Genomic DNA, 12,132 nt, shown 5'->3' on the forward strand with positions numbered 1-12,132 from the left:
CCCGTGTCCTCTCAGTAATCAGAGTGACTGCTCTGGGAGTTATTCTCTAGCTCTGGGCTTTTCCTTTTCAAGAAGCTGTTTGTTAGCCAGGAAACTCTGATCAAAGTACTGCATTTGCGTTCCCTGAGTGCTGGGCAGGGCTGTGTGACATTAGCCCTGTTACCTCCCTGAGCTTTCCCAGATCAGGCTGCAGAAGCTAGGTTTAGCACAGAGTAACCACTAGAACCACAGGACTACCAAGTGAGCCCAGCTGCCAATGTTCATGGCCAGCAGACAGACAAGGCCCCACGGGCTCTAGCCAGCAAAGAATGATATCTTCTAAAGTACCCCAGGGCAAAAGTTCCCCTTGTACAAAACTAGGTCATTTCATCTGTGCAGGCACCAAAGTGTCTGGAATATTATGCAACTGTTTGTTATAACAATTCCACTTATTAATACAGATTTTTTCCTGGATTTGAGACACTGGGCTGTTCTGTTAACAATGTGACTTTTAGAGACAAGTAGATCTCTGTATCTGGATTTAAATCTAGGTTCCATTATTTATAAGTATGCTGGTGTCACAGTGATTCAAGCACTCAGCTACTAACAGAAAAGTTGGTGATTTGAACCCACCAGCCCCTCCATGGGAGAAAGATGTAGCAGTATGCTTTTGTAAAGGTTTATAGCCTTGGAAACCCTATGGGTCAGTTCTACTCTGTCCTATGGTGTTGCAAGGAGTCAGAATTAACTTGAGGGCAGTGGGTGAGGTTGGATGATTCATTTAACCTTTCTGAACCTGTTTCCTCATGTGTTAAAATGGGAATAATGGGGATAATAATACCGCTTCAAATGGTAGATGTTACCACGGATGATGATTAAATAAAATATCACATTGTAGATGCTCAATATTTCTTTCTGTTTCTAAGGGAAAACTATTCTTCTTCCCAATGTTCGTTATCAACTTTGGATCTTGCCCCTCCACACTCCTCAAGTAAATTCATATTCCAAAGAGACAAAAATATGCATTTTTGCCTAAATATATATTTTAAAGCATCTCCTGTTGACAATTTAAATGAAACCTACCTGAATTTTTTCATTGGAGACTGCTTTTCTTGAGCAGTAGCCAGATGACCAGAATAGTAGACTGGGAAAAACATAATGTTCCAGTTTGTTGAAAACCAAGTCATGAAAAATGGACAGTAGAAGTTCTTATAAGTAATTTTTACAATCTGTGTGGTTCCAACCCAGGATGATGACACTGACAAGATGATCAAGAGTCCCCAGATGGCCTTCAGAACCATGGATGTGCATGACTGGCAGCGGGCTCTGATTCTGTTTTCTTGGCTGTTGTTCTCAGGATGAGTAGTCTGTGTCCCATCATCCCCTGAAAACAGAAAAGGGATACAAATGTGTGGAAATTAGGTCATAAATCAGCACTGAAATGTTCCTGAAAAAGGTGGCTGAAACTGAAGAAGCAGAAAGTAAAACTCAAACCAAAAAAAAAAAAAATGCACTGCCATTGGGTCAGATCCGACCCATAGTGACCTCTCCTTGAGTTTCTGAGGCAGGATCACTATGGAAGTAGATTGCTCAGTCTTCCTTCTGAGGAATGGCTGGTGGGTTTGAACCATCAGCCTCCTGGTTAGCAGTCAAATGCTTTAGTCACCACGCCATCAAAGCTCCTAAAGTAGAACTACCTGTGGGCTCCCCGCCCCCCACTCATAGCAACCCCTCCTTGGGTTTCCAAGGTATCACTTTGGAATTAGATTACCCAATCTTCTTTCTGAGGAGTGGCTGGTGGGTTTGAACTGCCAGCCTCCTGGTTAGCAGTCAAATACCTTAGGCACTATGCCACCAGAGTACCCATTTTCTTTTTGAAAGCTACCATCCTTTTAAGAGGCTGATATATGGCTGAATCCCTGCCCTGTAAGGTACAATAAGTATCTAGACTCCCATCCAAACCATGAGAATGGTCACAAATTGTGGTGAATGGTATGTTCTTCTCCAAGCAACCCTGTAGGATAGAGTAGAACTGCCTTACAGAGTTTCCAAGGCTGGAAAGCAGACTGCCACATCTTTCTTTTATGAAGTGGCTAGTGGGTTCAAACTGCCAACCTTTTGGATAGCAGCTGAATGCTTAATCACTGGACCACCAGGGTTCCTCTTCTTTGTATTAACATCACATTCCCATACCAAAGACTTTGGGCTTGGCCATGTGACCTGCTTCATCCAATCAAACGTGAGTAGATGTGAGCCACTTTCTAGCAGAAGCTTTAAGAAGCATCACAAGGGTCCACCAGCTGTCTTGCTCTTCCCCTCTGTCCCTACAATGGCAAATCCCAAATTGGGGATGTTCTTTTGGTCTGTGTCAGGGAATGAACAGAACTCAGCCAAAACTGCCCTATATCCATCAACATGAAAAGTAAGTGAGAAAGAAATATTTATTGTTATAAGCCACCGAGATTTTTTTGTTAAACTATAGCAAAGAGGACTACTAAATTGAAAGCAATGTGTCCCAAGAGCAGGAGCAAATCCTGACTACATAAAGCCATTTCCCACCTCAGAAGAAACTACTATTTAATAGTAAATAGAAGCATAGTGCCTAAGGCACTTGACTGCTAGCTAGAAGGCTAGTGGTTCAAACCCACCAGCCACTCCTCGGAAGGAAGTTTGGGCAATCTACTTCTGTAGTGATACTGCCTTGGAAACCTAAGGAAGGGTTGCTATGAGTCGGGTCCAACTCGATGGCACATAACAACTGGGAGCAACAAGGAACATAAGGAATCCATGTACCTATCAGGCAGTTAAAGGGTAGCAGAAGTCACCCTGAGTGCCTGAGGACACAGATTGTGGAATCCTGAGGAATGGGAGGCAGAGTTGTCTCCAAGATTCTCTTGCGTCTCCAGGTACCTGCTTTAAGCACAAGGTCTATCCTGGAGATTAAGAAGTAGTGCATTGCACTGACTCCAAGGTGGTAGTAGATGGGTGTATCACTCTTCAGAACCTGCTGGGCCTCTTGCTGGTTGTGTTCCTGCTACTTAATATGCCAGGCTGTCATGCCCCACTGCCTCATAAACTTTTACATACCTAAGGCAGAACCACAGCTTTTTGGTAGAAACATACTGTGAGGAGGGAAAAGAGTAAGCCTTGAAGTAGATTCCTCAGTAGAGAATATAAGCCGAGGAAGTATGAACACAGCAGTTACTACATGACTTCCAAGTCTAATATACAGTATGATGACTCAAGGCAGAGCCTAGGGCTGCTGAAGATGAAGACTGGTATTCTTCTATTCGTTTATTCAACAAAATCTTATCTACCAGGAGCTGGTTAGCTAGCTGAGTCTTAAGGGTTCAATGATGAAAGTCTTGCGCTCACCCACATACTACCACCTTGGAGTCGGTGCAATGCACTACCTCTTAATCTCCAGGATAGTGGAAAAAGCAAAAACACATCAATGTATGCAATATTGTGTGATGAGGGCAAATTCTGACAGGTACTAGGACCATATGTGGGCAGAGGGGAAGTATTCACTAAGGGATGAGGTAGGAAATGATCAGGAGAATCTTCCCTGATAAGTGACATGGAGCTGAGTCTGGAAGTAATAGTCAGCTGCCTCATGACTGTGTAGAGATGATACCTGTTCTTGATAATAGCTCTGCAAATTCTCTCCATGACTTTATGCAGAGAGTAGATTTGAAAAAAAGAAAAAAAAAAAAAAGAACTAAGATGAATAAAAGGGTAGAGTAAGAGACCTTTATGATGTTGAGAAGCCATGAAAGAAATACAAAACTACCCTGTGAAGTAGGTATTTTCATTCCCATCTTGTAGATGAAAAAACTGAGATTTGTATTAAGAGTTCTCTAATGTCACTGAGGTGTAAGAAATTACTTAGTGTGACTTTTCTATCCGTAAGTTTTTGTAAACTCCGAGGTAGAATTTGCCATGAGCTACTGAGGAGCTCCTGATTGCTAAAGTTGCCCACCTGGGGTATTTCTGTTGGGAGTGGCACAAAACAATGTTCTGGGAGGTTCCCGCTCTCTCTCAGGTGCTTAGAATTCTGATGTTAAGATTGGTTGGTTTGCCCACTCTGCCGGGCTCAAAAGGAGGCCTCCTAGAGGCAGAACTCTCTCTGACTGTTGGCTGAGGAAGGACACGCTCCTGAGACAGGCGCTGCTGGGAAAGAGATGCAAGAGACATGCATTGCTGAGTGAGACACCGAGGGACATGCACAGTTGAGAGAGAGACTGTGTGAGACTGTTAGGAGAAAGACCATGGGCTGGGAGAGAGACTGAGTGTTTTTCCTGAACTTGAATTGTAGCCTGGTGCTTCCCTAATAAACCCCATAATCTGTGAGTTCTGTGTGGCCACTGCAGCGAATTATCGAACCCAGGAGAGAGGTGGTGGGTGCTTTGGGAGGAACGGTTGGTGAAAGGGCTGGAGGGAGGTGGTGTGTCTGGCCTTGCAGTAATAGGCCTTGGGCTATTGATGGCGATTCTGTCTTCCTCTTGTGGGGTTAGAGGAGGTCAGAACATGTGGCCTCCTTGCCTTTTTTGTACTCAGATAACTGGTACCATAGTGAACCCAAGACAATATGACTTCAGTGTCCAAATGCTTTTATTCTGAATATTCCATGATGGTACAGCTTTCTGCCTTGAGTCCCTTTTTAAGCACTAGAAGTTTCAGAAATAGTTTAGAGAAAAAAATTCTGTTTCCTGAAAGGTATGGCAGTCTTACATGAGGTTTGAGAGAAGTGATACTTAAAGAGGAGGGTGTACACTTTCCCCTGTTACACTTTAAGTTGTATTATTTTGAGGGACTATCTCATAAAGGAGGACTGATTCCACAAAGATTTCAAGTATCCTTTTCAAGTGATGGCTGCCTTCATTGTCACCTTCTTTGTAGATTACTTCTATACTAACTTCATCAGTGTTTTTGACAACACCAGTAGTCACCTAAACCTCTCCATAGTATTGACCCATTCTTCTGTTCATTACATTTCATTGTTGCCAGTTGAGGTAGTTATTTCTGTGTGTCAACTTGGCTGGGCCTGGTTGAGTGGCTGGGCAGCTGGTGGTAGTTATTCCCCGTGATGAGACTGGCTATCAACTCCATGGTGGGATCTACCAAAAGCAGCTGAGTAGCTGCCTTTGGGATGTGGTCTGCTTCCTGTATATAAGGAGAAGCCTTGGGAATGGGCTCTAGCCTATGGCACACTTGGATGCTGCCATATAGCCGTGTTGTTGCTCAGCAGCCTGCTATGCTCTGCCGACCTTGGGACTTACAATGGACTTAAGTTAATGGCCTGCCGTGTAGTTTGGTAACATTTGAACTGTGCCTTTTTACTTGTCAACCTTGGGGCTTCTCAGCCTCAGCATCCAGCAGCTGTCTGAGTGAAGAAACACCTCTAGCTCCAGTGGTCCGGGAGCAGGAGGCAGAGCTGGACCCCAAGGTTGAGGGGCTTTCACCCAGCCCCTAGAGCCTGGCATTTTGAACTTGGACTTAAAACTTCCAAACTAAGAGACTAAACTTCTGTTTGTTAAGGCCATCCCATTTGTTGTACATTCTTGTCAGAGTGGCACTAGGTAACCAGAACACCAATTTAATTTCACAAAGCCTCAAGACATTGTGTCATCACAGCTCTTTTCTTTTTCTTGACCATTTGAAACATGATTCTCTATAGTCCTGCTTGGTTTATAGTTATATATATATGTATATCATTAAAATTGGTTTATCAGGCATTCTATTCATTTGTCTGAGCCCTTACTGGAGCTATAAAACTGATGGCAGAGGCCACTGGGATTTGGAAACATGAACTTAAGTGTTAGCCCTGCTGTTGTATGGCCTTGAGTACATTGCTTAATTTTAGTCTCAGCTTCCTTATCTGTCATGCAGTGATAGTATATATCTTCTGGGATTCATTTGGAGGTTACCCACTGCTATCAAGTTGATTCCAACTCATAGCAATCCTATAGGATGGAGTAGAACTGCTCCATAGGGTTTCTAAGGCTATAACTCTTCACAGAAGCAGACTGACTCATCTTTCTCCCATGGAGAGGCCAGTAGGTTCAAACTGCTGACCTTTTGGTTAGCAGCCAAATGCTTTAACCACTGCATCATCTGAGCTCTTTATTTTGAGGTTAAGTACCGTGATATTCAGTACTCTGTGTGTGGTGACCTGCTACTCTTCAGATTATTCCTTTCTCTCTCTCTGTGATGCACTAGAATATCCCCAAGTGCCTTCTGAATCATCAAAGAAAGAGTAAATTATGTTCCATGTGATCTTTAATGGTACAGTCTTTGAAATGTGGGAAATGTGGTAATCTGTGTATGATAGATTGGGCAAGTCACTATTAACCAGCATATTTAATTAACCAGAGCATTCTATTCCACAGACAACTGGCATAACTGGAATATTATTGTAATTTATAAATGCCAATTAACCCTTTCTGAAGATTTAAGATGTAATTTTCTTTAAGAGTTTTGGCCTCAGAGTTCATAGGGTTGTTAAGACACCATTAAAAAATGATCTCTTTCTGAAAAACACCTTTTCTCTAAAAGTAAACAAAAAGCAAAACTTCTCATATCAGTAGGATATTAGAAGAGGTGTTCATATCTCCTCTATCCATTTGTTTTATGCCTCTCCCACTTGTAATTGGAAGTCTCCTGACTTCTGTTTTTGAAAAATGTAAGTCATTTTTCTTGAACAATGAAAGCCATTTTTCTTTTTCTTCTTTTTTTTTCAAGCCAGTTTTCTCTAAGGTCTTTTTTGGTTTGTTTTCACTACCCACTTATACAGGATGGCATGTTTTGTTGTGGCTTGTTGTTATGGTTGTAAAGATGAAAGAGGTTTTAGCATGTTGCTGGCCAAACTGAAGGAACCAGCATACCTGATCTGTTGTGTCTTCCAATCCATGTGGGAGAGATGGACAGGAGGCAGCCATGGACATAGGTAGAAGAGCTACCATCAGAATGGTAGAAAAACACACACTATGATGGTAATTGGCAGTCCAAAACACAGATATTTTGAAGTAGAGAGCAAAGAGCTTGTTAGCATATAGTTACGTCGTTCTGTTCAGGAAGATAGATGTGTGGCTATATACTGAGAGGAAGTGAATATGGACTTGGGGCTTGAAAGCATTCTCTGAGAAGGCAATAAGATACCTATCACTACGTTGGGATGATGGCCCACAGTTTTTGATAGTAGCCTGTGGACCCAGCTACATTTAAAATTATAAATTTGCTGGGAAACTCGGGAGCATAGTTACGAGATTTATCTAGGATGGTCCAGTAATCCAATAGTTGGAGACTGATAAGTCAGGTGGATGTGAGGAAGATAAAGGTCTTGACTGATCAGTAAATGATGATCAGGGGACAAGTGAAGTTTCCTGCAAGGAGAGTAAAACGGGGAAAACTGGAAGGGCTCCAGGGACTGATGGTCCCAAAGAGGCCACAAACAGTCTGTGATTTTACTAGTGTTTTTATTCTTCTCAGAATGGGTACAATATGTGCTGGCTGAGTGGCCTGAATCCTGAAGATGAGAAAACTAGTTACCTTTTCAACCTTATTAGATGCTATTGTTTAGCCTTGTGTTAAGTTCTTCAACTATAAAACCAGTTGCCAACAAGTCAACTCCAACTTGTGGTGACCTTGTGTGTATCAGAGTGGACTGTGCTGATTTCAATGGCAGAATTTTTGGCAGTTGATTGCCAGGCCTCAAACTTCAGTGTTGGTTAGCAGCTGAGTATGTTAACCATTTCCATCACCCAGTTGAGTATGTTAACCATGTTAACCACTCTTCAACTATAGGTCAGTTTCTCTGCTATACTGCATGCCACTTATAGATTGTATTTATACATTTCTCTTCTTCCTCTTCCTTCCACCTCACAAACCTGCCAAAGGCTCACTCGTAAATGCCCGTGGAATATCCCCGCATTCTGTGCCAATGGTGAGATCTTCCATGGCTAGTTAGAAGACTACCTAGACACACTGTTATTTAAAAGGAGCATACCTGATCTGTTCTGTCTCTCGACTCTATGTCCACAAACTCCAGAGGATCCTCGACTTTGGAGTTCAAGAATAGGAGCAGAAGAATCTTCGGTGACAGATAAAGGGGACAGCTGTCTACTGATGCCACTGAGTGAACTGGGGCAGTTGGCTCCTGGTTTACATCGAGTGACTGATGATCTCGAGGTACCTGGGAAGAAAGAGTTCACACCAGCTTGAGAACTTCCTGGAGAAAAAACTGGCAGCAGATTTTAAATGTCTTGGCAGTGAAATATATGGAGGCAATAAGCATAATCTTGACTGAATATTCAATGAGCTTATTTATAATTCTACAAAAGGGGCTCCTGAAAAGAAAATACTATTTTGACAAGGTCTGTGTCCCTAAGATAAAGTGTCTTTTTAGATAAATTAACTAGAAATGATTAGCAGATGGTGTTGGGGTTTATGCATGTGTTCTGAATTAGAACTTTGAGCACAGCCAACTAGTTCACCTCAGGAAAAGCAGTTATGTTACTCTTGTTTCCACCATTTTCTTCCTAAGACTGCGTTGAATTCCTAGCTGGTAACACTGCCAATCGTGTCTCCATTTACATCCACTATACACTCTTCTATCAGATAAATCACTAAAATCCAGCATTTTGGTGTCTCGTCAATCACCACTGGGCTCTCTCTAGTGCAATAAATGAAAATCCAGCCTTTAGAGCTCTTCACAGGCCAACCCCTCTCCTATCCTTATTAATATTCCAGAATCTCCAATCTAGGGCTGGTTTAAATCAGTGTAATTGCACAAGGTGGAACACGTAGAAGAGGACCCCATGCTTGAAGGTTAATGTCCTACAATTGCTGTCTTGAAAAATTCTTATTAATTTTATCTCTGAATTTGTGACGTGTTAGTGACATCCGGAGAGACAATGGAGCACATGTGGGGGCTTGGAGCCTGCTGCTGTCCTCTCCAGCAGCCCATTCTTCTCAGCTCAGTCTAGCAACCACTGCTGTTCTCTGTCCACTGCAGGGGTCTAGATGAAGGCGTAGGTAGGGTTGGGGTCATAGGGTGAAGTCTCCGGAGCTGAAGTCCCACACTCACTGAATGAGTATCACCATGCCCAAGTGAGCATACGTTAAATAGCAAATTCAAAAAAAAAAATCATGATAGGTCGATAAAGATTTTTGAACCAAGGGCCCTATATTTTCATTTTGCACTGTTATGTGCCATAGAGTTGGCCCCGACTCACAGCGACCCCTTCTTGGGTTTCCGAGACAGTATCCCTACGGAAGTAGATTGCCCAACCTTCCTTCTGAGGAGTGGTTAGTGGGTTTGAACCGCCAGCGTTTTGGTTAGCAGTCAAGTGACTTAAGCACTATGCTACCAGAGCTCCCTCTTTTTGCATTATGACTCTCAAATTATGCAGGCAGTCCTGCCCCAACCTAAATATCATCCCAACAAAGCTGGTTCATGGGGTGCTTTATTGAGATGGTAGAGAGGGGTACCAAAAACCCAAACCAAACTCACTGCTGTCAAGTTGATTCTGACTCATAGCAGCCCTAAAGGACAGAGTAGAACTGCCCTGTAGGGTTTCCAAGGCTGTAAATCTTTATGGAAACAGACTGCCACCTTTTTCTCCCATGGAGCCACTGGTGGTTTTGAACTGCCAACCTTTTGGTTGGCAGCCAAGCATTTTAACCACTGCACCACTAGGGCTCCTGAAAGGAGGGTAGATGCTGTCAAAAGAAAGGCAATGGTATCCTGGCTTTAATTTGGCTTTAAATACATCATATTATGTTCTTGGTGAGTAATCACTCGAAGCAATCAAATCAGAACCTTGAGAAGCAATGGTGTACAGAATAAAGAATGTTTTGAGTTCTTGAACCATCATCAACAAGAACCTAACAAAATAGCAATGTAATCATAAATGCAAGTGTTAGCTCCACCATCCAGTTCTCTCCACCCACAATAAAAGCTTATCTTGCTTTATTTATTTATCTATTATTTTGCTTTTCTTGGGCAGTAGAAGTAGATATATAGCTAGCTGTACCATATATCATGAAGTGCCTCAGGTTGACCTAATTAAAGTTTATTACTTAATTTTGGATTTGAAAAAATATAAAAAAACATATGTTGTTGTTGTTATTGTTGTTATGTGCTATGGAGTCAGACTGACTCATAGCGACCCCTCCTTGGGTTTCCGAGGCAGTATCACTATGGAGGTAGACTGCCCACCCTTCCTTCCAAGGAGTGTGTGGTGGGTTTGAACCTTCAGCCTTCTGGTTAGCAGTCAAGTGCCTTAGGCACTATGCTAGCTCCTTGAAATCTCAACAGAAGCATTACCTACTAATTGTTATATTTCCATTAATAGTACATTAATAGTGTTATTATAAAGTGTCAAAAATGCATAAGGATTTTATCTCACATATTCAAAGTGTTTCCTGTATCTTCCATAACTATGTTTCTAATTGGATGTTTCTAATGTAGTATTTCAAATTCAATGAAAAGTTGTCTAAATTTCAATGAATTCAATTTATTCATGCTTTTAAAGAAGGGTTGGCACTCAGATACTTCAAAAGTCTTTTATTTATATTTCAAGTACAAAGTTTGCCTTCTCATCCTTTCTTAGGTTAATATTGTATTTCATTTTAGGTTACTTACCAAATGTATGTGGAAATGAGGAAGTCCAGAAAAATAAGTAGGGTAGCAAGTTGAGATGAAGTTGAGATTAAATATAGGTTACCATTATCTAGAAAGTTAGTAAACAATGGTAGGTATGGAATGTTGACTGTGTAAGCCATGTCAGTCATCTGCCTTTCTTCTTCATTTTCACTGAATTATTATGTCCTTGCAACTGTACCTACCATTCTGTATATAATATAGCTCAAATCCCATTGCTTGCTGCCAGCTAGCTCTTACTGGTTGGTTTGGAGAAGAGACCTGAGAGTAGTTCAGTCACTAAAGACATTTAAAATAATGTCCTACAAGACAAAATTCAAACTTGAGAGTGAGGCCCAGAGGCATGTTCTAGACTTGGACCATGTTGCTGTTGTTAGGTGCCATTGAGTCGGTTTCAACTCATAGTGACCCCATGTACAACAGAATGATACACTGGCCAGTCCTGCACCAGCCTCTCAGTCCTTGCTATACCTGAGCCCGTCATTGCAGCCACTGTCGAGGGCCTTCCCCCTTTTCACTGACCCTCCACTTTACCAACCATGATATCCTTCTCCAGGGAATCCTCAATTTTAGGTAAGGAAGACACTGCCCCATGCTATATGGTCTTTTACGATTCAATTAACATAAAGCCAGCCCTGATAGAAATAAATACCTAGAATGTTGTCCAGGAAGCAGCTAAGGATTATAAATAAATCATGCCTATTTTCTATGCTACAGTGAGTGCCTATGGAAGCAGGGCTTGCAAATTCAGTTAGTGAACAATATTCTGACTTTAATAGGTATTGAGAATAAATTGTATTAGGAGTGATAGGATGGAAGTCTCTCATTAGTCACTAGATGGTTCCCCCTCCCTCATCAAGATATCTGCTCACCTAAGCTATAGTAGTAAGGCCATATTGGGGCATTTTTCATATTTGTCTAGACATAAAATAGGATTTCTTCATCAGCACTGGTTAGACACTGCATACTTGCAAATTCAATTTGATTCAAGTAGCTACTAAACACCTATTATGGGGCAGATATTGCATAGGTGCAGGACTTAGACAAATGAAGACACAGTCCATGCCCCCATGGAGCGCTCAAGTCAGTATTAGTCAGACATGCAACGAGTTAACCATAATTGAATGTGAACTGGTTGTCAGAGGAGCAAGAAGAAAGAGAATGAGTGGATTAAGTCAGGCTGATGCAAGGAAAGCTGTATAGGAGGTTACATCAAATTTGGCTTTGAAGGATAAATAGGACATTGGCAAGCAGAGTTTTAGGCAGAGGAACAGGCAACTCCATCTATTATGCATTGAATTGTGTCCCCAAAACACACGTGTCAACTTGGCTAGGCCATGAATCTCAGTATTAGGTAACTTTCCTCCATTTTGTGATCTGATATAATTATTTTATGTGTTGTAAATCCTAACCTCTATGATGTTAATGAGGCAGGATTCACAGCAGTTATGCAGGACACAATCTACAGGACTAGGTTGTATTTTGAA

The 12,132-nt window shown here is 41.8% G+C and overlaps 1 protein-coding gene across 1 annotated transcript in view; it reads right to left on the bottom strand.

Moving 5' to 3' along the window:
- The window catches only part of SLC35F4 (solute carrier family 35 member F4), a 310,639-nt gene that overhangs the window by 28,254 nt on the left and 270,253 nt on the right, over positions 1–12,132 (bottom strand). Inside the window, exons 2-3 of the mRNA XM_007951869.1 lie at positions 7,988–8,173; positions 1,063–1,363 (exon numbers count right to left, since the gene is read on the bottom strand). Of these exons, the coding sequence (XP_007950060.1) occupies positions 1,063–1,363; positions 7,988–8,173 (487 nt within the window). The remainder of the gene's footprint in view (positions 1–1,062; positions 1,364–7,987; positions 8,174–12,132) is intronic.

This window comes from Orycteropus afer, unplaced genomic scaffold (genome assembly GCF_000298275.1).
Source record: "Orycteropus afer afer isolate SDZICR_OR568_19922 unplaced genomic scaffold, OryAfe1.0 scaffold00314, whole genome shotgun sequence".
NCBI classification, from domain to species: domain Eukaryota; kingdom Metazoa; phylum Chordata; class Mammalia; order Tubulidentata; family Orycteropodidae; genus Orycteropus; species Orycteropus afer.